Below are 25,918 nucleotides of genomic sequence, written 5' to 3'. Positions count from 1 at the left end.
TATTTTGACCATAAGACTTATTCCAACCCTCATATAATTTTCTTTTGCATTATTTTGTCAAGAAAGAGTAATTAACATAAAACTCTAAAACGTGACCGCTTTATCAGCCAGGAGGCCCTTCTGGTTTATTAAATATATATATTCTCATTACACAGCCAAACCAGTTTTGAAGCTTCTCTGTCTCTGAAAATAAAGTTACTACTAAATGAGTGAAAACTAGAAACACTCATGTTTAAGAATACTCATTGGGTTGTTTAAAGTAATGTGCTTCAATTTAGGAATGCAAAGTTCCAGCTTACTCAACTTTCAAATCAGAGTAAAATTTTTACCAGGAAAAATATTCCACTTAGGGAGGAATAAGCTGCTCAATTCTTCACATAAGTCTTAAACAGAGAAAATACAGTGGGATATGTTCCTGTTCTATAATTAGAAGACTCATGTTCTAAGTACCCATCTGCTTCAAAATAGCACCTAACTTCATTATTATATTTGCCAAAGAAATCTTGGCAATGAATCTAATAGTCAAACCTAGTTGTCAAAATCCTGTAGTCAGAAGTCACTGCTCTAAAGGGGAACAAATGTATTGGGTAGTGAATGGTAAAGTAAAACAATTAGAGTAGGGCTAAATAAAATAGTATGCTACAAGACAATCTTTTTAAGTTCTCACCCTCTCAAATTCAAGATTTTTGGAATTCAATTGTTGGGTCATAATATCTTTGCCTGAATCAAGCTTAATGCAAAGTTCCCTAAGAGATGACAAATCATTTAGCACTGCTGCTTTCTCATCTTCTTGGTGTCTCAGCTCTTCTTCTAATCTAGAAATAGCTTTTGCCATTGATGAGATCTGAGATTCATAAGCATGATGTGCATTCATGTGCTGAAAATAGAAAAAGAAGTAAGTACAAAATTAAAGTAACCCAATAATTTTAAAGGTTTGAATCTGTATAGCTACAATGTCACTTTATAAAACTATAAGAGTCAATTTTTGCAATTTAAAAAAATTTTGCAATTTTAAGATACACTCAAGAAGTTCTCTGCTATTTAAAGATAGCCTATATAAAGCTTAAAAAATAAATCATGCATAATTATTAATCATGGTAACTATCTCATATATATGGAGAAGATGCAAAGATGAAAATTATTGTTTTAGGATTGTGAACATAGGCATCTCTTAAGTGAAATTTTTCCTCTATAAATTCTCTTTGTTAAAACAATGATGAAAGTAAAAGAGGAGAGTGGAAAAGATGGCTTAAAACTTAACATTCAGAAAACTAAAATCATGGCATCTGGTCCCATCACTTCATGGCAAATAGATGGGGAAACAATGGAAACTGTGACAGACTTTATTTTTTGGGCTCCAAATTCACTGCAGATGGTGACTGCAGCCATGAAATTAAAAGATGCTTGCTCCTTGGAAGAAAAGTTATGACTAATCTAGGCAGCATATTGAAAAGCAGAGACATTACTTTGCCAACAAAGGTCTGTCTAGTCAAAGCTATGGTTTTTCCAGGAGTCATGTATGGATGTGAGAGTTGGACTCTAAAGAAAGCTGAGCCCCGAAGAATTCATACTTTTGAACTGTGGTGTTGGAGGAGACTCCTGTGAGTCCCTTGCACTGCAAGGAGATCCAACCAGTCCATCCTAAAGGAGATCAATCCTGAATATTCATTGGAAAGACTGATGCTGAAGCTGAAACTTCATAACTTTGGCTACCTGATGCAAAAAAAACGACTCATTTGAAAAGCCCGATGCTGGGAAAGATTGAACGAAGGAGGAAAAGGGGACGACAGAGGATGAGATGGTTGGAATGCATCACTGACTGAATGGACATGAGTTTGAGTAGGCTCTGGGAGTTGGTGATGGACAGGGAGGCCTGGCGTGCTGCAGTCCATGGGGTCGCAAAGAGTCGGACACGACTGAGTGACTGAACTGAACAGATCAATAACATATATACTTACCACTTGTCAATTGCCTTGAGTTAAATTTTGAATTTAACTCAAAAATGGAGTTTGCTTTAAAATTATATACCTAAAGTCATAATGAAATTTAAACTAATAATAGTATACAATTTTATGAGTTTAATAACTGAAATAATGCGCAAAATTTGAAATACTTGTAAGACCCTTTTTCCTAGAATGATCCTTTTTAAAATGGAATAATAAATAAATAAATTAGTAATTATTACAATAAATGAGTAATAAATAAAAATAAATATAAAGCTCTACTTCTAGAGTTTAGGAAGAATTCCACATTTGAAAATTAAATTATTACACAGGATTTACTGAAATCATCAACATTAAAAGTCTAATGCAGTGATGTGAAGATTTCATACATTTCAACAGTTGCAGACAAATATTTGGATTTTCCAAATATTAATGAAGTAGTCAGAATTTCCCCAAATATACATACGACAATTTCATATACCACATAAGACATAACAATGACAAAGAACAGAAGAGCTAAAGAATAACTTCTGAGAATTAGGAGGTTGAGAAACATTCCTTTAGTTACATACTCAAAACAGAAAAACACAGAAATAGTGTATTAGATTCCTAGGACTGCTGTAACAAACTGCTGCAAATTATTGAACGGCTTAAAACAACACAAATTTATTCCCACACAATTTTGGAGGGTACAAGTCTGAAATTCAGATGTCGGCAGAATTGGCTTCTTCTGGAGGTTCTGAGGAACAATCTGTTCCAAGCCTCTCTCCAAACTCCTATGACTGCTGGCAATCCTCGGTGTTCCTTGCCTTGCAGACACACCACTCTGATCTCTGCCTTCATCTTCAATTGGCACTCTCCCTCGTGTATTCTGTGTCCAGACTTCTCTCGTCTCGTAAGGACATCAGTCATTGGGTTATGGCCTGACCTAGTCCAGTATGGCCTCATCTCGAATTGACTACACCTGCAAAGGCCCTATTTCCAAAAAGGTCACCTTCACAGGTACTGGTGGTTAGGATTTTAATATATTCGGGGGGGGACATAACTCTAGCAACTCTCTGGCTCCCCCAAATTCACAAGTCTTTCCCATGTGCAAAATACATTCATTCTATCCCAACATTTCTAGCATCAACTCTTAAGTCCAAAATCTGATGTAAATCAGAACGATAAAATTCTGGGAATGGTCCATCATGGGGCAAAATTCCTCTCCCTCCATGATCTGCGACAATAGAAAACAAACTACCTCCCTTTAAAATACAATGGTGGAGAAGAAATAAAATAGTCTTATTCTGAAAGGGAGAAAACAGAAGGAATCGAAGGAGTAAGTAGGTCCAGAGTAAGTCTGCACGCAAGCAGGGCAAATTTCATTAGATTTCAAGGGTCTAAAAGTAATGATCTCTATCCTGATGCTCTGTCCTTTGGGCCTGCGAGGGCAGCCACACCTCCTGGCCACAGTGGCAGGGGTGCTGCCTTATGGAGTCCAGGAGGAAACAGTCCAGTCCCCTGGGCCCGTGCTGTCTGGGCCCGTGGTAATGCAACAGCCCCACAAGCTTTTGAGCAGCCCTGCTGGCCTCCCAGTCGCTCTCAGAGTTATTCTTCCCTTTTCCTGAGGAACAGAGGTTTGTAACTCTCAGTTCAGTTCAGTTGCTCAGTCGTGTCCGGCTCTTTGGGATCCCATGGACTGCAGCATGCCAGGCCTCCAGGTCCATCATCAACTCCCAGTTTACCCAAACTCATGTCCATTGAGTTGGTGATGCCATCCAACCATCTCATCCTCTGTTGACCCCTTCTCCTCCTGCCTTCAATCTTTCCCAGCATCAGGGTCTTTTCAAATGAGTTAGCTCTTTGCATCAGGTGGCCAAATTATTGGAGTTTCAGCTTCAACATCAGTCCTTCCAATGAACGCCCAGGACTGATCTCCTTTAGGATGGACTGGTTGGATCTCCTTGCAGTCCAAGGGACTCTCAATAGTCTCCAACACCACAGTTCAAAAGCATCAATTCTTCGGCACTCAGCTTTCTTCACAGTCCAACTCTCACATCCATACATGACCACTGGAAAAACCATACCCTTGACTAGAGGGACCTTTGTTGGCAAAGTAATGTCTCTGCTTTTCAATATGCTGTCTAGGTTGGTCATAACTTTCCTTCCAAGGAGTAAGCATCTTTTCATTTTGTGGCTGCAGTCACCATCTGCAGTGATTTTTGAGCCCAAAAAACAGTCTGCCACTGTTTCTGCATCTATTTCCCATGAAGTGATGGGACCAGATGCCATGATCTTAGTTTTCTGAATGTTCAGCTTTAAGCCAACTTTTTCACTCTCCTCTTTCACTTTCATCAAGAGCCTCTTAGTTCTTCTACACTTCTGCCATAAGGGTGGTGTCATCTGTATGAGGTTATTGATATTCCTCCCAGCAATCTTGATTCCAGCCTGTGCTTCATCCAGCACAGCATTTTTCATGATGTACTCTGCATATCAGTTAAATAAGCACGGTGACAATATACAGCCTTGACATACTCCTGTTCCTACTTGGAACCAGTCTGTTGCTCCATGTCCAGTTCTAATTGTTGTTTCTTGACCAGCATACAGATTTCTCAGAGGCAAGTCAGGTGGTCTGGTATTCCCATCTCTTGAAGAATTTCCAGTTTATTGTGACCCACACAGTCAAAGGCTTTGGCATAGTCAATAAAGCAGAAATAGATGTTTTTCTGGAACTCTCTTACTTTTTCGATGATCCAGTGGATGTTGGCAATTTGATCTCTGGTTCCGCTGCCTTTTCTAAAACCAGCTTGAACATCTGAAGTTCATGGTTCACGTACTGCTGAAGCCTGGCTTGGAGCACGTGAGATGAATGCAATTGTGCTGTAGTTTGAGCATTCTTTGGAATTGCCTTTCTTTGGGATTGGAACGAAAATTGACCTTTTCCAGTCCTGCGGCCACTGCTGAGTTTTCCAAATTTTCTGCCATATTGAATGCAGCATGTTCACAGCATCATCTTTTAGGATTTGAAAGAGCTCAACTAGAATTCCATCACCTCCACTAGCTTTGTTCGTAGTGATGCTCCCTAAGGTTCACTTGACTTCACATTCCAGGATGTCTGGCTCTAGGTGAGTGATCACACCATGTGACTATCTGGGTCGTGAAGATCTTTTTTGTACAGTTCTTCTGTGTGTTCTTGCCACCTCTTCTTAATATCTTCTGCTTCTGTTAAGTCCATACCATTTCTGTTTTTTATTGAGCCCATCTTTGCATGAAATGTTCCCTTGGTATCTCTAATTTTCTTGAAGAGATCTCTAGTCTTTCCCATTCTATTGTTTTCCTCCATTTCTTTGCACTGATCACTGAGGAAGGCTTTTTTTAATCTCTCCTTGCTATTCTTTGGAAGTCTACTGACCTGTTTTCTGCTTGTAAGATCCAAGGAGTTCAGCCTTCCTTTCAATCATCCTATTTCTGTCCCTTTCAGCCCAGGCTGACAGTGTTTCTGCTGAGATGACTGGCTGGATCTATGGGTCACTCACCTAATTGCTTCATCAAGAGGTTGTCCAGCCACAGTCTCAGCCCTGCCTCCAAAACACCCTATCTGTACAGGTTAGAACTTGTCCAAATCATTGAGTCCTGGCTCCTCTCTTGCTTAGCAATTCCTTCCTCAATCTGTCTCTTTCCTTCACATATTACTATAAACAGCAGGAAAACTCAGCCTGCACCTTTCATACTTTGCTTGGAAATTTTCTCAACTAAATATCCAAGTTCATCACTTTTAAGTTCTACTTTCCTAAGAGCAGACCATACTTCAGCCAAGTACTCTGCCATTTTCTAAGAATCACCTTTCCTCCAGCATCCAAAAACATGTTCCTCAACTGCATCTGAGACCGCAGTGGGAGAAACATTCTTATGTCTGGACAACTTCCATTCATAATGATTTACGTATTTTGTAAATAATAGAAGTTATCTCTATAGCTTTCTTGTTTTTTTGAGTCCTCACCTTTAATGTCTACCTTTCTACCAACAGTCTTTTGAAGGTAATCAAGTCTTTTCTATCAGTCACTCAAAACCCTTCCAGAATGTAACTGTTACCCAATTCCAAAGACCCTTTTAGTTTGTTACAGCAGCATCCCACTTCCTGATACCAACGTCTGTATTTGTTTCCTAATGCTGCCATAACAAATTACCACAAACTAGCTAGCTTAAAACACAGAAACGCATTCCCTCCCAGTTGTGGGGCCTCATGTCTGAAATCCAGGTTGTCAGCAGGATTGGTTCCTTCTAGACGTTCTGTGGGAGACCCTGTTCCATGCCTCTCTCCAGCTATGGTGATTGCTGGCCATCTGTGGGGTTCCTTGTGTTGGTAGACACTTCATTTCAATCTCTGCCTCTGTCTTCATGTGGCATTCTCCCCTGGGCCTTCTGTGTCTGAATCGCCCTTATTTTATAAGGACACCAGTTACTAGTTTAGGGTCCACCCTACCCAGCAGGATCTCATTTTAACTTGATTATATCTGCACAGACACTATTTCCAAACAGAAGTCACACTCACAGGTTCTCAGAGCTAGGACCTAAATATATTTGGCATTGGGTGGGGTTGGGGGGGCACGGTGCATAATTCTACACACTACGAGTAATCAAGTTTCTTCTAAAAAATGAAGACCAACTATACTACTCCACCAACAAAATGAAAGGAGAACCAATAACCAACAGTTCTACATCAATCTAACTTACTAACAATTCCTATATTTTAACTCAACTCAAAATTTTATTAAGAGATTTTTATTAGACTCTCTTTATGGGAAAAGTTTGTCTAAATCCACATGCAAAAGAATGAAATTGGAACCTTATCTTATTTCATATATAAAAATTAACTCAAAATGGGCCAAAGACCTTAACATAAGAGCTGAAACTATAAAACTCATAGGAAAAAAAAGGGAAAAGCTTTGTGATGTTGGATTTAGCTATGATTTCTTAGATATGACACCAAAAATACAGGCAAAAAGAAACAAATAAATTGGATTTCATCAAAATTTAAAACTTCTCTACATTAAGGATAAGATTGAGTGACAAGGTAAGCCACTAGATGGGAGAAAATATTCACAAGTCACATATCTAATAAAGGAGAAATATTTAGAATATAACAACAACTCCTAAAACTCAACAACAAAAAACAACTTGATTTTAAAAAACAGGCAAAGGATTTAAATAGATATTTCATCAAAAACATATACAAATGTCCAATTAACACAAAAAATATGCTCAACATCACTAATCATTAAGAAAATACAAGTCAAAACCAAACTGAAATACTACTTCACTCCCAGTGGGAAGGCTATTATTAAAAACAAACAAACCACACACACACCAACAGAAAAAACAAGCATTGGTAAAGATGTGGAGAAACTAGAACCCTAACATTGCAGGTAGAAATGTAAAATGGTACAGACCCTGTGAAAAGCTGTATGGCAGTTACACACAAAAAATCAAACACAAAATCATAATATGATCTAGTAATTCAATGTCTAGGTATATCTTAAAGAACAGGAACCAAAGACCTGAACAGACATTGTATGCCCGTGTTTAGCAGCATTATTCTCAATAGCCAAAGATGGAAATAAAGCAAACGTTCATTGACAAATAAATGGATAAACAAAATGTGGTATATACAAAAAATGGGATATTATTTAGCCTTAAAAAGAAATGAAATTCTGACACATGCCACAACATGGGTGAACCTTAAGATTTAAGTGAACCTTAGGGCTAAATGAAATAGCCAAATTCACAGGAAAGTAGAATGGTGGTTGTCAGAGGCTGGGGGAAGTGAGTGGAAAGTTAGTATTCAATGGGTACAGAGTTTTAGGTGGAGAAGATGAAAACATTCTTTTTTTGTTTGTTTGGTTTTTTTTTGAAAACATTCTGAAGAAGGATGGTGGTACACTTAAAATGGTAAATTTGATGTTATGTGTATTTTACTACAATAGAAAAGTAATGGAGCTCTCTTAAGCAAATTATCAGAATTAATGACGAAAGATTACCATTCAATTTGATTTTACCAATGTTTAAACCTCATTTTGATAAAGTGCCTCTGAATGTTTTCTGTTTTACTAAATTATGTCTGTACAAGAAAAATATTATATAAATATTACCTCCTGAATTTCTTTTTCTAGCAGCTCCACTCTCTCTCGAAGGTGTCTCCTCTCTGTGTCTATAGAGAGAAGTTCCAGTCGAACTGAGCTGCTTTCTCCCTCAGCTTGATGGGCTTTGACTTCCCAGTCTTCAGCGCGGTTATGAAGCATCTGAAATCTATCTAACAAATCTTGATTTTCTTTTTCCTGGTTTAATCACAGTTAAATTGTTTCTAAATTAGTAATGGTCACTCACTGAAAACCCATGTCATAAACATACAACACATTAGGATTTTGCTTTAATTTAGGAAGCATAAGCCATCTGTGCAGATACTATACTACATAAGACATGTAAGGAAATATACAAGGACAACAGGCAAAATCTCCACTTTCATATGTTAATATCTAATATTAATATGAGACAGAATAAACATGAAAAAGTTAAAACAAAATCAGTCTTAAAGTCAACCTAAACAATGTTTTTTTCACCTTAGCAGCCATTAAGCTCTCCCATCGTGACACTTCAGTTATGTAATTATGAACTCTACTCTTCATTTCTTCTTTTTCTTGCACTGCTGCTTCTAATTCCAATGAAATTTGCTATATATCAGAAAATTGAAGACAATATAAAATGAATGTAGCACCTAATGAGTTCTACTATGTTCAAACAGCTCTTTCTGAATTTGGGGACTAACAGAGAGTAAGAAAAAAGGAAAACTGTCCTTAAGTATTATTTTCACATGTTTTTTTGACTGATCTTGACTTTTTAACCAATTATTACCATGTATCTCCCACAATATAACTGACCACATATCTGGTACTTAAACTAAGAGCTCAGGGATTAATATTTTTAAAAATTTATATATCAGCAATGTGCTCGATATAATGAGTAATTTTAAAAATGTAAAATATTTAAAATAAGAAAATCACTGGTTTTCTTGGTATGATCCTTTAAAAAAACTCACACAAACAAACCCAATACCTTTCAGTATTTGCCATTCTAAAATATTCATTAATTAGCTTAGAGGTAGGTAATCTCTAAGCCACTGGAAGTAAGTACAAATAATTAAAATCTACCATGGGTCTTTAAAACACAGCAACTTTGCCTTGGGAGTGATACTGAGGTCCTCATGCAGTAGACTGACAATGACTTCTGCCATAGAGAACACCACGCTCCCAGATTCAGGATTCCTTGCAACAAAGCCTACAATGGTGTCTGATGGTTTATTACTGGTATAATATACAGCAGTATTCTAAGCCACATTTTAAAATACCTTTATAAACAATATTCTCCTTAAAGAGTTATTTCTTTTGTTGCTCATATTTATATAATTAAAATTTAGAAGACATAATATTTAGAGTTTTAAAATTTAGCAAACATTGAATATATTGTAAAACTGTGTATTATGAAACTATCAAAGTTTATGTACTGTGCTCATACCTGGTTTTCTCTTGCCATTGTAGCCAGATCATCCTGTAATCTTCTGTTTTCCTTAAAAGACATTTCTTTAGATCTTCCTACTTCATCAAGTTCTTTGTGAGCTGCATCAAGCTGGCGCCGGAGGCTGCTTATCTCATGGTCCCGATTAATCAATGTTTCCTTTAGGTGGCTGTTACATGAGTGGGGTAGCAATAATAAAGAAAGCTTTTTGGAAAATTTAGTTCATTTAAAAGGAAACTATTTTACTCTGAATTAAATATACTAAGAATGCAAGAAATTACAACTATGCAACCTATGGATTGGGATAAAATATTTGCAAATAATACAACTGCTGGTGCTGCTAAGTCACTTCAGTCGTGTCCGACTCTGTGCAACCCCTGGCAGCTCACCAGGCTCTGCCATCCCTGGGATTCTCCAGGCAAGAACACTGGAGTGGTTTGCCATCTCCTTCTCCATTGCGTGAAAGTGAAAAGTGAAAGTGAAGTCGCTCAGTTGCATCAGACTCATAGCGACCCCATGGACTGCAGCCTACCAGGCTCCTCCATCCATGGGATTTTCTAGGCAAGAGTACTGATAAGCACATAATTTCCAAAATCTACCAACAGCTCATACAACTCAATAACAACAACAAAAAAAATCAAGCAATCCAATTGAAAAATGGGCAGAAAACCTAAATAGACATTTCTCCAAAGAAGTACAGCTGACCAATAGGCACATGAAAAGAGGCTCAACATCACTAATTATTAGAGAAATGCAAATCAAAACTAAAATGAAGTACCACCTCATACCAGTCAGAATTGGCCATCATTAAAAAGTCTACAAGTAATAAAAGTGGAGAGTGTGTGGAGAAAAGGGAATTCTCTTACACTGTTGTTGGGAATGTAAACTGGTGCAACCACTACTGAAAATCGTATGGAGGCTCCTCAAAAAAACTAAAGAGTTATCATATAATCCAGCAATCTTACTCCTGGGCATATACCCGGACAAAACTATAATTTGAGAAGATACATGCATCTCTATGTTCAAAGCAGTACTATTTACAATAGCCAAGACATGGAAGCAACCTAACTGTCCACAGACAGATGAACAGATAAAAAACATGTGGTATACACATACACACACACACACACACACACACACACACACACAATAGAATATTACTCAGCAATTTAAAAAATGAAATAATGCCATTTGCAGCAACATGGATGGACCTGGAGATTATGAGAAGCTAAGTGAAATAAGTCAGAAAGAAAAAGACAAATACCATATGATATCACCTCCATGTGGAATCTAAAGTATGAGACAAATGAACATATTTGTGAAACAGAAACAGACTCACAGACATGGAGAACACACTTGTAGTCGCTAAGTGGGAGGAGGTTGGGAAGGGAAGGACTGGGAGTTTGGGATTAACAGTTGCAAATGAATGTATCGAGAATGGATAAACAACAAGATCCTACTGGGTAACACAGGGAACTATATTCAATATCCTATAGTAAACCATAATGGAAAAGAATATGATAAAGAATATATACATATAACTGAATCACTTTCCTGTATAGCAGAAATTAACGCAACACTGTAAATCAACTATACTTCAATAAAACAGAAAAAGAAATGACAACTACTGAATTAAGACACTAATTAATTAGGTGAAGAAGACATTTTAGATCTCCACCAATCATTATGTGAAAAAAGTCTTAAAATACATTTATTATTATAAAATTAAAGTAAAAACAGAAGATTTTCAAGTGTTAGTAGAACATAAATGATTCAATCGGTAAATATTTACTTAAATGTTTTAGGTCCCTACTATTATATAATATGTTGCTGAGTCATGTCTGACTCTTTGTGACCCTAGGGATTATAGCCTGCCAGGTTCCTCTGTCCATGGGATTCTCCAGGCAAGAATACTGAAGTGGGATGCCATTTACTTCTCTAAGGCCTCTTCCTGACCGGTGGATTGAACCTGTGTCTCCTGCATTGCAGGCAGATTCTTTACCACTGAGCCATGAGGGAGGCCAAAATAATATGTAAGGGTATATAAAAAAAATGCAATTAGTGCTTTTTTTCTTGAAGTAGCGAGACTAGACACAAAATGTAAAATCTTGTAACCGTACTTAAAAAGGTTTAGATGTGGAATAAATTCAGTACTAGCTGCTGAGGTAATCTGTTTTGATGATCAGGGCCTGCACAGGATAACTGCCGTAGAAATAAGGAGTAAGTAGGTATGTAAAGGAAAAGTTACTAAGACATAACTGTTTAGATGTCGATGACAGAGGAAGGGAGAAAGTTAGAGGATAACAATTTCTATGTAGGAGATTGAGAAAATGATAATTGCCACTGGCAAAATAGGAAAAGTGAAAAGAGAAATTTTCCTATTGCCAGACTGCTACCCAAATAGATAATGCTGCATTCACTGAAAATTTCTTAAAAAGCTGGATGCCATTCCATCAATTACTTACTTCAGAGAGGATTCATACTCTGAGACTGTTATCTTCATCTGCGTAATAGTTTTTTCCTACAGAAATTATAAAAATATATCAGATTCTAAACCATTCATGTAGAAGGATCTCCAGTTGAATTCTAAAATTTATCACATTTATATAGTTTAAATTCAATCATATAACATGTTATAAAAGAAGGCTCTAAGTAAAGATATTTCCATGTACCAATTATATTTCACATATTGGCATATTTCTACCCACTCTAAGAATCTGAATTGTTCCTTGAGTTTGCTGTAATCATATATAATAAAATTGTATTCTATAAATAGAATTGTTAAAAATTCAAATTATTGGGATAAAATGAAATTTAAGCATATTAGAAGAGATGGCTCTGGGTCTTGGGAACTCAGGCATGGTTCTTATGAAATAAGAACCGTATACCTTGTAAAGCAATTATCCTTCAATTATAAAAAAAAACTGCATATATGAAACAGAATAAGATTTTCTGTTCAGAGAGCACATAATATTACTTAATAGTCCCATACTTTACTAGCTAGGTTTTCATGTAAGTTTGCAATCTTTTCTGTCTTCTCATCCACAGTCTCCTGAAGGATGTCTTTTTCTTTATCAATAACACCAATGGTCTTCTTCATTACATGAGCCTCTTCATTCTGTGAAGTCATCCTGAGGTGTAGTTTACCTATAAATGAAAAGAAATGTTTCTTAGACAAAGTAAATTAGGATCAGCAAAAACAAAATTTAAGAACACTTACCTATTTTTTCCTCCAGTATTTTAACTTGTGCTTGGGCTGATTCAAGTTCACTTCTTTTCATGTTAAGTCGGTGCTGATAATCCTCAACTGACCGCTGTAGTTGCTCATTTAGTAGCCTAAAGAGTCAGTGGATAAAAACAAATGGGATTCTTTATTTCTGGTGGGAGTAACATTTAAAAAAATGAAAGATCTTAAAAAATAGTTTGCTTATTTTAAAAGCGTCTTTAATTTCTCATTTTAAAGCTCTTTCAGTATAATCAATGGCATTACATTATATATATTAGTCTTTTCTTCAAAATATTCCATCTTCCTAAAAAATAATATAGTGTAAAAATAAAATTAATTGTACTTTTTCTAGAGGTTTCCTTGTAGTTTTAAAGCTTTTCTCAGTTTTCTATTATCAACTCTCTTTCTCTTAAAACTTATTTCCAACAGTCAAGGCAAAGTCCTATTTTTATAGAATGGCCTCATACTTCAAGATTCTGACCATCCTGACCAGTGAGCTTTTAATTCTGCTTCCTATTCTGAATATTCTGAATACCAGACCATCTTACCTGTCTTCTGAGAAATGTGTAGGCAGGTCAAGAAGCAACAGTTAGAACCAGACATGGAACAAGAGGTTGGTTCAAAATTGGGAAAGGAGTGCATCGAGGCTGTATATTGTCACTCTACTTATTTAACTTAAAGGAAGAGTACATTATGTGAAATGCTGGGCTAGATGACTCACAAGCTGGAATCAAGACTGCCAGGAGAAATATCAACAACCTCAGATATGCAGATGATACCATCCTAATGGCAGAAAGTGAAGAGGAACTAAAGAGACTCTTGACAAAGGTGAAAGAACAGAGTAAAAAAGTTGGCTTAAAACTTGACATTCAAAAAAGAAGATCATGGCATTCAGTCCCATCACTTCATGGCAAATAGATGAGGCAACAATGGAAAACAGTGAGAGACTCTTCTTGTGCTCCAAAAATCACTGTAAATGGTGACTGCAGCCATGAAATTAAAAGACACTTGATCCCTGGAAGAAAAGCTATGTCAAACCTAGACAGTGTATTAAAAAGCAGAGACTTCACTTTGCTGACAAAGGCCTGCAGCATCAAAGCTATGGTTTTTCCAGTAGTCATGTACAGATGTGAGAACTGGACCATAAAGAGGGCTAAGCGCCCAGGAACTGATGCTTTTGAACTGTTGGAGAAGACTTTTGAGAGTCCTTTGGACGGCAAGGAGATCCAACCAGTCAATTCTAAAGGAAAACAACCTTGAATATTCATTAGAATGACTGCTGTTGAAGCTGAAGCTCCAATATTTCGGCCACCTGATGTGAAGAGCTGACTCACGGGAAAAGACCCTGATGCTAGGAAAGATTGAGGGCAGGAGAAGGTGGCAACAGAGAATGAGAAGGTTGGATAGCATCACCGAATCAATGGACATGAGTAAACTCTGGGAGATAGTGAAGGACAGGGAAGACTGGCGTGATGCAGTCCATGGGGCTGCAAAGAGTTGGACACAACTGAGCAACAACAACTTCTGAATACAGACACGAACCAGAATAAGAGAGGCCATTCCATTTAGGCTGCTTTCCATCTTAGGATGTACATAGCGCCTTGCAAGAAAACAAGAGGGGGAGAAAGAAGTTTCCATCTTAGTTCTTCCTAAATAGTATTTCTTAATTAAACAAACACAGCAAGTTCTTGGTCTTACTACACTGTTTGTTCTGATTTTGTGTAACAAGTGTTTCCTAAATCTGGCCACTGTTCTCCAAGCTCGTTGCCACTCTTTGACTCCTGGTACATTGTCTCCACTGTTCTCCATCAGTCTCTTAAGTCTCCAAATCCACCTTCCCTACTTTTGCCATAGTTCACTTCCTAACAGGCATGTTACTCATGTCACTCCCTTGGTTAAAAATTTCTGTCTATTCTCCACGTTTATACGGTAAAATCCATTCACTCTTAGTTATCATAGTATGTTCTTTACAACCTGAGTCCAACCTGTAGATACCGTCTACCTGGGCCATACTGACCTCCTTACCATTTTTTAGACACATCACCTTTTAGACTCTGTAATAAATAGTCTGATTTTAGATTTCTTTGAAAGAAGAATGAGAATAACAATGATACAGTTAGCAAAATTTTAGCAGTTCTACACTATGGAGAACAAATACTGGGTTGACCAAAACGGTGAGGGTTTTTCGTAAGATATCACAGAAAAACCCCAAGGAACTTTTTGGCCAACCCAATATAGATTTGGCTCCAGACCACCCCAGTAAAGAGAATATGGCAATAAAGTGAGTCACGTGGATTTTTGGTTTCTCAGGGCATATAAAAGTTATGTTTAAGACTCACAAACATAGAAAACAAAACTATAGCTACCAAAGGAAAAGGGGGAGGGGTAAATTAGGAGTCTGGGATTAGCAGATAAAAACTAGTATATTTAAAATAGATAAACAACAAGGTCCTACAAACTAGTATGTAGAAAACAGATAAACAACAAGGTCCTATAGCACAGAGAACTATATTCAATATCTTATAAACCATAACAGAAAGGAATATGAAATATATATGTGTATATATATAAATATATATATATTAAATCACTTTACCGTACACTGAATCACTTTGCTATATACCAGAAACTAACACAGCATTGTAAATCAACTATACTTCAGTAGGAAATAAAATTAAAATTCAAAGCCATTAAAAAATAAGTAAATTTAAAAAAAGCTGTGTTTAGATTATACTGTAGTCTGTTAAGTGTGCATTACATCTGAAAAATCAATGCACATACCTTAATTAAAAAAAACTTTATTTCTCAAAAATACTAACCATGGTCTGGGCCTTCAGTTAATTGCTATAATAGTCAAAGCTCACTGAAGACAGATCATCATAACAAATATAATAATAATGAGTTTGAAATATTGAAAGAATTACCAAAATGCGACACAGAAACACAAAGTGACCAAATGCTGTTGGAAATATGTCACCAATAAACTGGCTTGACACAGGACTACCAAAAACCTTCAATTTGTAAAAAACACAACATCGGTAAAGAGCAATAAATTGAAGCACAGTAAGACAAAGTATGCCTGTATCTATTAGGGAGATGTCTGAAGGAGGCAGATACAAAAATTTGCCTGTAACCATATCAATCTACGAGTCTTTAAAAGTACAGGTACTCAAAACCTACCCAGATTCACACAGTAAATAAAAACCTCCCGAGATCAGTCCCTCAATACATACTTTACAAAGGCTCCCCCAGTGATTCTGTTGTAAGGGTAGCTTTGAGAACTACTGCTTTTCAAAGACTTAGCCCAAAACACCACTGTTACGAACCATAAATAGTCACAAGCTAATTCTCAGAAGTGAAATAAAACTTCAGTAAACTTACCTAAGAGAGTTCATCTCTGTTTTCTGATGAGATGAGTCACCAGCCACATGGCTAAGTTTTTGAGCTTGGAATTTTGCTTTTTTCTCTAAAGACTCCATTGTTTCTTTCATTATAAATATTTTAGACTTTAATTCACATTTTTCGTTTTCAAGCTATAATTTTAAAAATTAATAGGGATATGTCTCAGTTTCTTTTCCTTAAGCACTCTTTAATAATATTTCTGGGTGAAAACTAAGGAAATAAATTAGATTTTAAAATACATTAAAAATCATGTTTTAATGTATTTATACTTTAGGTTCTAAATGTAAGAGCAGGTAAACAAATTTATCTCTCCTCTTCAATATCACTGAAATCAAAGAAAAAAGGAAAGGCAAGAAAAGAAAAGAGTATGTCCGTAACAGCAATGAAACAGGAAGGGAAAACACCAGCAGAAAAAAATTTCTAAAAAAAGTAGATAGTACTGAATGGAAGAAAAATCAGGACAGAAAATACTACAACTCAACACAAAATGGACAAGACTTACATAAAGTGAACATTTTCCTCAAGAGCACAAAACACAACCTGACAATGTAGACACACCATGTTTCGGAAGGGGAACACAGTATTGGAAATGGATTAAAATTTCCTAAAATAATTGTAAATTCCATGAAATTTCAGTAAGAATCCTAACAAAATCTTTTTAAACTAGATAAGTGACTTAAGATTTCACTCTAAAATTTATTTAGGGGAAAAGAAAGTTAAGGAAAAAAACAGTAAAAACTGGAGGGAAAAAGAATGCAGCTAGACCTGTTTTCTGAGATATCAAAATAAATTTAAAAGCTACTGTAATTAAAACAATATGAATTTCACATGTGGACAAGCAAACATATCCCTGATGTAAATTTTAAAAAGGTAGCATTTTAAGAAAGTGGAAAAGAATAAACTCTTTAAAAACTAGAGTTGGGACAGCCACTCACTGGAGACAAAAAATAAGATAGATTTCTATTTCATTTCATATACAAAAATAAATTCTAGATGTAATAAGGATCTATCTATAAAACTCAAAACCAAGAAATACTAGTGATAAATTTAAGTCTTCCAGTGAAGATGGCAGACTGACCACACATGTTTTCATCTCCTCTTCCTCTAGAAACAGTGCTAAAATGACAGTAAACAGGGTTAATAATATTATACTCTTAAGGACAAAGAGAGCAAGAAAGAAAATAAGGGTGAACTGGTGACTGCAGTAACTTGTAGGAATGTTCACTGCAGCACTTTTACAATAGCCAAGACAGGGAAGCAACCTACATTCCCACTGATAGAGGAATAAAGAAGAGGTGGTACACATATACAGTGGATTATTACTCAGCCGTTTAAAAGAATGAACTAATGCCATTTGCAACAACACGGATGGACCTAGAGAGTGTCACGCTAAGTAAGTCAGACAGAGAAGGAGAAACACTGTATGTCATCCCTTATACGTGGAATCTAAAAAGAAATGATACAAATGAATTTACTTACAAAACAGAAAGAGACTCCTAGACTGAGAAAACAATCTTAGGGTTGCCAGGGTGAAGGGACAGTTAGGGAGTTTGGGAAGGTCACGTACATATTGCTATATTCAAAATGGATAACCAACAAGGACCTATTGTATAGACATGGAACTCTCCTCAATGTTATGTGCCAGCCTGGATGGGAGGGGGATTTGGGAGAGAATGGACACGTATATATATATGACTGGGTCCTTTCCCTGTTCACCTGAAACTACTACAGCACTGTTAATCAGGTATACCTGAATACAAAATAAATTTAAAGTCTGAAGAAAAAAAAAAACTTGCGAAAGACAAAGAGTAGACAGAATAGTGGTTCAGAGTGGGAAAAAAATACAATCTAAAGCAGTTAGATTATTTGGTGTCAACTAATGATGTTGACACTAAATAATTTTCTGTTGTGGGGGGGCTGTCCTGTGTATTGCAGGTTGTTTAACAGTTATCTCTGCCCTCTGCTTACTAGATTCAAGAAGCACTTTCCCCCCTTAATTGTGACAGACAAAATTCTCCAGATATTGCCACATATCTCTTAGGAGGCAGAACTAACCCCACTTGATAATCACTGACCTGCAATGACTACAGTCAGGAATACCAGTAAGAGGTCAGCTGACTTACACTGAAGCTGAACACATGAAGCCATGAAGTGGTGGGGGAGGGTCACAAGGAAAACTGAACAAGGAGACTGGCTGCAAGTCTATAACTGGGATGTGCATATGAGCATTCCAGGTACTTAGTATGACACTCTCTAGGTCCATCCGTGTTGTTGCAAATGACACTAGTTCATTCTTTTAAACGGCTGAGTAATATTCCACTGTATATGTGTACCACCTCTTCTTTATTCCTCTATCAGTTATCTCTTCTAGAAAGTTCTATTGGAAATCAAAAATACATAAAAAATCAATAGAAGGGCTAAAAGATAAAGCTGAGTCAATCTCCCAAAAAGTGAGAAAGTCAAAGAGAAAATAAAGAAGAAGGGATAAGAACATCAGATATTTTTAGGAAGTCTAAAACCAACTAATAATAGTTTCAGAGAGAGAAAATAGAATATAGTAAATTACCAAAGAAATGAAAACAGGAGTTAAAGAGAGAAAACTGTAAAACTTTCCAGAAATAAAGACATGTCATGTACAAAGGACTCGGTAACTGAACAGCATCAGACATCTCAAAGAAAGCTGAAAGACAAATGAAGGACAATATTCAAAACTTTTAGTGAAAATAATTTTCCAATTCAGACTGCCATATGCCGAAGCCAAATCATAAATTTGAAAGTCGAATAAAAGCATTTTCAAACAAATAGACTAGCAACAAAATTTCCTCCCATGTATTCTTTTTCAGGAAACTGCTGGAGAAGGTACTATGCCAGAAGAAGGAACAAACCAAGAAAGAAGAAAACATGAGGTTCAACATAGGCGGGGCAGACAGGGAAAGTCTTATGAAGACAGCTATGGAGAGACATAGTCCATAATGAAGCAAGAAGATAGAAAGCTCAAGAAGGAAAGTCTTTAGGGGGGAAAGGACCAGAACTGATAGGTTTGAAAACAAAAAATATTGAAAGGCACATGGCAGAAATAAAGTCCTTGATAAAAACACAAAATGAAACAAAACAAAGCAATGAATAACTCTAGCAAAGTGGTCTACAAGAAAAATGGCAAGAGTAATACTGTCCCACTTGGCTGAGTCATAAACCATGAGAAGTCTTAGCAATATAAACAGTAACTATTAAAGAGAGGAAAACATCTAATTAAACTATGTTAATGTAATGGGGGAAGAAAAGGGGAGTGCTAAGCGATCAACTACCATCCTGGAGACTCACTCAATAACCTTAAATCCGTAAATAGCACAATCAGTTATTTAGAAACAGGGAGGTAAACACCAGGAAAAGAAGTTAAACAGCTGTGGATGGTAATCTGTGGGATAGGGAAGTGAGAAGGAAAAAAAAATTGCACTAAAAATTCCAGAATTCTTATACTACAAACAAAAGTACATGCACGGTATAAAGATTAAAAACATGAATCACCTGGCTTTAAAAAGGCTACGTGAACCTTTGAAACTACTGTGAGCAGTCTCCAATCACATCCCCTAATCCTTGCCCACAATAACTATCTTGAGTCTTGAGTTTCTCATTTCTTGCTTGTCTTAGCACACCACATCTGTATGAACCTCCAAACAACATACAGTTTATGTGAGCATGTTTTGGAATCATACTGCATGTTTTCTTTCTTCTTCTTCTTTTGAAAAATAATTTGTTTGGGCTGTATCCAGTCTTTGTTGCTGTGTGGGCTTTCCTCTAGTTGTGGAGAGCAGGGGCTACTCTCTAGCTGAGGTGCTCGGGCTTCTCATTGTAGTGGCTTCTCCTGCTGTAGAGCATGGGCTCTAGGGCACCACAGGGTTTAGCAGCTGCAGCACATGGGCTCAGCAGTCATGGTTCCTGGGCTCTAGAGCACAGGCTCAAATACTTGCAGCACCCAGGTTTAGCTGCTCTGCACCATGTGTGATCTTCCCAGATCAGAAATCAAACCCATATCTCCTGCAATGGCAGGTGGATTCTTTACCACTGAGCCACCAAGGAGGCCCCTGCATGCTCTCTTCAACGTATTTGTAAGATTCATGCGTGCTGACGGTTGTGCCTACTGTTTTTCCTTTTTGCTGCTCTGTAACACTCCATTGTATGACTTACCACTCTATCTATTTTCCTCACAACTGACATCTAGATTGTTTTCTATTTTCTGTCAGTGGGCAAACATTTTAGGTTTCGTGAGCCTTATGGTCCATTGCCACTACGCTACTCTAACACAAAAACAGCTGTAGACAATGTATTAACAAATGAGCACGGCTGTGTTCCAATAAAAGCTTTACTGCAAAAACAGACTGGAGGCCAGATTAGTCTAGGGGCCATAGATTATTGACTTTGATTCAGGGTTCAATGGATTTGTTGACTAATAAGAGTAATCTATTGGCCAACCTAGAACAATGTCAATTATTCTTCAAAAAGGTACCAGTTGGCACTCTCAGAAGCTTCACATACTCACTAATAAAACTAGCCATACCTTGTTAACTTATGATGACCTGAAAGATGTGAAATGATTTTATTTTGATTTTAATTGGCATTTCCTGTATTTTTAAGGTAGAACCTTTCTATATTAACCATTTATAATTTCTTCTACCATGAAGTGTCAATTCACAACTTCTGTTGCATTTTTTTAGATTAAATGTACAGCAAGTTGTTCTCTCAATTAGTGGCTGTCTTTTCAATTTATAGCTATTTGATAAAGTTATTGCTGAGAGCCGAAGAATTGATGGCTTTTGAACTGTGGTGTTGGAGAAGACTCTTGAGAGTCCCTTGGACTGCAGGGAGATCCAACCAGTCCACCCTAAAGGAGATCAGTCCTGCATGTTCACTGGAAGGACTGATGCTGAAGCTGAAACTCCAATACTTTGGCCACCTGATGCGAAGAGCTGACTCACTGGAGAAGACCCTGATTCTGGGATGGATTGGGGGCAGAAGGAGAAGGGGATGACAGAGGATGAGATGGCTGAATGGCATCACCGACTTGATGGACATGAGTTTGGGTAAACTCCGGGAGTTGGTGATAGACAGGGAGGCCTGGCATGCTGCGATTCGTGGGGTTGCAAAGAGTCAGACACAACTGAGCGACTGAAAGGAACTGAACTGATAAAGATATTCCTGTCAATGTGGTCCTATTCATGTTTTCTTTAAAGGAGTAAACTTGTTTGTGTCTTCTTTAGGAGCAAACACTCTGGAATCAGATACCTGCTAGGCTGTATGATCTTGGGCAAGCTTCCCCTCTGCCTCACTTTCCTTATCTGTGAAATAAGGATAATATTAGCACTTACTGCTTATAGTTGTTGTGAGAATTAAAATTATATGTGTATGAATATATATAAAATGTTGAGAAAACTACCTGACACACCGTAAATGCTATGTAAATGACTGCTATTATTTTTCTGCTAAGGTAAAAAAGATTTTCTCTTGTATTTTCCTTTAAAATTTGGAGTTATTTCTTGAACACAAGGATGCAAGTAACCCTGAACTGATTTTTGAGTTTGGTATATATTTTAGGTAGGATCCAATTCCTTTTTTACATACATATATATGAAGTCAATTGTCCCAAAAACAAGTGAAGTGAAGTGAAAGTGGCTCAAGTGTCTCTGACTCTTTGCAAGTCTATGGAATCTTCCAGGCCAGAATACTGGACTGGGTAGCTATTCCCTCTCCAAGGGATCCTCTGCACCCAGGGATCAAACCCAGATTTCCCACATTGCCGGTGGATTCTTTACCAGCTGAGCCACCAAGGAAGCCCATCCCAGAAACATTGTTACTGAATAATTCTCTTATCCTGTTGATCTGAGTCCTCTATATATCAAATTTCCATAATTTGTGGGTTTGCTTTCTACTGGTTTTATCACTCTTAATCCCTGAGCACTACCACCCTATCTTAAATACTGACTCTAAAGCCTTCATATCTAGTAGGACAAGTTCCACAGTGTATTTTTCTTCAAAATTTCTTTGTGATTCCTAACTCTCTGCTTCCACGTAAATTTTTAAATCTATTGTCAGTTTTTACACACACACACACACACACACACACACACACATACATCACGTTCTTGGGATTTCAGATGAAACTACATCAACTCTACAGATGAATTTGGGGAGGATTTACATTTTTTTACAAACATGGTATCTGTTACGTTTTTAATAAACTGTCACCTTTTTAATAAACCTGATACAGCACTCCATTTATTTAGATCTTCCTTAATGTCTTAATAAGGTTATAAAATGTTTTCTATTAAGATCCTTCAAAATTATACACAAGCATCTTGTATTATTTCTTGCTATAAAAATGGTATGGATTTTCTTTTTATCTATATTGATTTGTCATGCTACTGTAATTCACTGTGCATTCTGAATCAGAGGATTTCTGTATTTCCCATAATACCTAGAAAAGTATCAGTTATTATGTCATGAAATACAGCCTCTCCCACAGAATATATTCTATTATAATCTCCTAGAATTCTGACTAAATAAATGTTGGACACTTTCACTTTATTCTCTAAGGCTTTAAACTTATTTTATATTTTCTATCTCCTACTATCTTTTCACTTTGGCCACCTCATGTGAAGACTTGACTCATTGGAAGAGACTCTGATGCTGGGAGGGACTGGGGGCAGGAGGAGAAGGGGACAACAGAGGATGAGATGACTGAATGGCATCACTGACTCGATGGACGTGAGTCTGAGTGAACTCTGGGAGTTGGTGATGGACAGGGAGGCCTGGCATGCTGCGATTCATGGGGTCACAGAGTCGGACACGACTGAGCGACTGAACTGAACTGAACTCTCTTTTCAATGACTTCTAGTACTTCAGATATATTTTCCAGTTTATTAAGTCATGCTTTCAGATTCTGGGCAGGCTAGAGTGATAGGCACCCTTAATAACTAAAAATTTAGGCAAAATACATGGAAAAATGGTTTTAAAAGACACTGGGCATCAGGCAATGATGTATGAGACCCTTAAGAGACTGAATACGTGAACCGTGAACTTCCAGATGTTCAAGCTGGTTTTAGAAAACGCAGAGGAACCAGAGATCAAATTGCCAACATCAGCTGGATCGTGGAAAAAGCAAGAGAGTTCCAGAAAAACATCTATTTCTGCTTTATTGACTATGCCAAAGCCTTTGACTGTGTGGATCACAATCAACTGTGGAAAATTCTGAAAGAGATGAGAATACCAGTTTGCCTGACCTGCCTCTTGGGAAACCTATATGCAGGTCAGGAAGCAACAGTTAGAACTGGACATGGAACAACAGACTGGTTCCAAATAGGAAAAGGAGTATGTCAAGGCTGTATATTGTCACCCTGCTTATTGAACTTATATGCAGAGTACATCATGAGAAACACTGGGCTGGAGGAAGCACAAGCTGGAATCAAGATTGCCAGGAGAAATATCAATAACCTCAGATATGCAGATGACACCACCTTTATGGCAGAAAGTGAAGAGGAACTAAAAAGCCTCTTGATGAAAGTGAAAGTGGAGAGTGAAAAAGTTAGCTTAAAGCTCAACTTACAGAAAACGAAGATCACTGCATCTGGTCCCTCACTTCATGAGAAATAGATAGGGAAACTGTGTCAGAGTTTATTTTGGGAGGCCCCAAAATCACTGCAGATGGTGATTGCAACCATGAAATTAAAAGACGCTTGCTCCTTAGAAGGAAAGTTATGACCAACCTAGACAGCATATTCAAAAGCAGAGACATTACTTTGCCGACTAAGGTCCATCTAGTCAAGGCTATGGTTTTTCCAGTGGTCATATATGGATGTGAGAGTTGGATTATAAAGAAAGCTGAGCACCAAAGAATTGATGCTTTTGAACTGTGGTGTTGGAGAAGACTCTTGAGAGTCCCTTGGACTGCAAGGAGATCCAACCAGTCCATCCTAAAGGAGATCAGTCTTGGGTGTTCATTGGAAGGGCTGATGCTGAAGCTGAAACTCCAATACTTTGGCCACCTCATGGGAAGAGCTGACTCTTTGGAAAAGACCCTGATGCTGGGAGAGATTGGGGGCAGGAGGAGAAGGGGATGACAGAGGAAGACGGCTGGATGGCATCACCGACTCAGTGCACGTGAGTGTGGGTGAACTCCAGGAGTTTGTAATGGACAGGGAGGCTTGGCATGCTGCAATTCATGAGGTCGCAAAGAGTTGGACACAACTGAGCGACTGAACTGAAATGAACTGAACTGAAGAGACAGGAAATAAATGAGACGAGCCCTATCACTCACTGTTCCAGCTTACTGCTGGAAGAATTTCTAGGCTGTGGCACAGGAAAAGGAACCCAGCTGGACTTGGTGGTTCCCCTAAATTCAGACTATAGGACTGAGAGTCAAGGGAGGCCAGAGCAGTTAGAATTTATAGGGCAGATACTAGAGGAGTAAGAGCACAGGGTTAGAGCTCCAGAGATCTACAAGAGTGCCCCTGAATCTTCAGCTGAGCAGAAGCTCAGCCCACAAAAAGCTACCCAAGGCCAGGGAAAGAGCCATCAAAGAACTAGAGGGAACTGTACTGAGGGCTTGTGCCAAGTCAGGAATAGTTTCTTCCCATCAGTCATTTGCAAACCTCATAATTCATGGGTCAACAGGTAGCAAGTATACCCAAAAAGATTTGGTCTCAACAGTAAAACAAAATTAGTCCAAAACTAAATGCTCCTCTAGTCCCACCTAATTAAGCTTAAAAGCAAAACCAAAAAGGATCAAGCTACTTCCATCTGACCTAACTGTATCATAGAACAAACTTCAAGAGTGTTTCTAGGAATATAAGCTCTCCAGCAACCAAAAAAATAAAATAGACAATGTCTGACATCCAATCTAAAATTACTGGGAATGAAAGAAGCAGGAAAATAACAACCTAAGTGAAAGAGGTAAAAAATCAACTGGTCCAGGACTGATTGAAACAGATGATAGAATTAGTAGATAAATAAAAACAGTGAAGACATGGAAAAGGAAATTAGCCAAAAAAAAACACAGTGAGAAAAAAAAAAACTATCAAAACACTTAAGAATTTGTTAAAAACCCTATCTCTAGTGAGAGCAATAAGGAATGAAAAGGAATTTCACTTTTACTCTAAGCCTATATTACGTGATTTTTTTGTTTAAAAAAACAAAAGAGCAAACAACTATCAAAGCTAACACTTAACGAACGCTTATGATATGGCAGTGAATATTCTAGGTTTTTGATGTGTATTAATTCATTTAATTTTCACAAAAACTCTAAGAAATAAGTTTGAGTACCATTTCTATCTTACAAAGAAATTAACGGATTAAAAAGTTTAAGAAATTTGCCTACAGAAAACAGATGACAGAGATGTATCAATATGAACCCATGTAGTCAATCTTCAGAGTACATACTCCTAGTCAGTCACCGATACACAGCTTCTCTAAAATATTATCTTGTAATTTTAAAAACATACAGTACATTAAAATAAAATTGAAATAGTCATTCATACAATAAAATATACCCCAAATCCAGTTCGACAAATTACCTGGTGATTAACACATGTCAAATGCTCAATAGTTTTCTCTAATTCTGATTTTCCAAAAATACTCATTTCCTGGAGATGCTGTAAGAGAATTTTATAGAAGATGTTCATAAGCAATGCAATTCTATAGCACTATTTTGTCTTTTTATAACACAGAAATGCTTTAGAAAGAAAATCACTAGAAATTTTACAAAAATGATACTTTCAGTTGAAAACAAAAACAAGAGTTCTTCATC

General features: G+C 37.2%; 1 protein-coding gene across 1 annotated transcript in view; it reads right to left on the bottom strand.

Moving 5' to 3' along the window:
- CEP135 (centrosomal protein 135) overlaps positions 1-25,918 on the bottom strand; it is a 65,085-nt gene that overhangs the window by 4,734 nt on the left and 34,433 nt on the right. Inside the window, exons 13-21 of the mRNA XM_052642222.1 lie at positions 25,686-25,763; positions 16,102-16,253; positions 12,715-12,830; positions 12,487-12,641; positions 11,960-12,015; positions 9,495-9,663; positions 8,543-8,653; positions 8,075-8,260; positions 668-877 (exon numbers count right to left, since the gene is read on the bottom strand). Coding sequence (XP_052498182.1) covers positions 668-877; positions 8,075-8,260; positions 8,543-8,653; positions 9,495-9,663; positions 11,960-12,015; positions 12,487-12,641; positions 12,715-12,830; positions 16,102-16,253; positions 25,686-25,763 — 1,233 coding nt within the window. The remainder of the gene's footprint in view (positions 1-667; positions 878-8,074; positions 8,261-8,542; positions 8,654-9,494; positions 9,664-11,959; positions 12,016-12,486; positions 12,642-12,714; positions 12,831-16,101; positions 16,254-25,685; positions 25,764-25,918) is intronic.

The sequence above is a fragment of the Budorcas taxicolor genome, chromosome 6, assembly GCF_023091745.1.
Source record: "Budorcas taxicolor isolate Tak-1 chromosome 6, Takin1.1, whole genome shotgun sequence".
NCBI classification, from domain to species: domain Eukaryota; kingdom Metazoa; phylum Chordata; class Mammalia; order Artiodactyla; family Bovidae; genus Budorcas; species Budorcas taxicolor.
The sequence above is the reverse complement of the archived record's forward strand: the minus strand, read 5'-3'. Positions and strand labels throughout refer to the sequence as shown.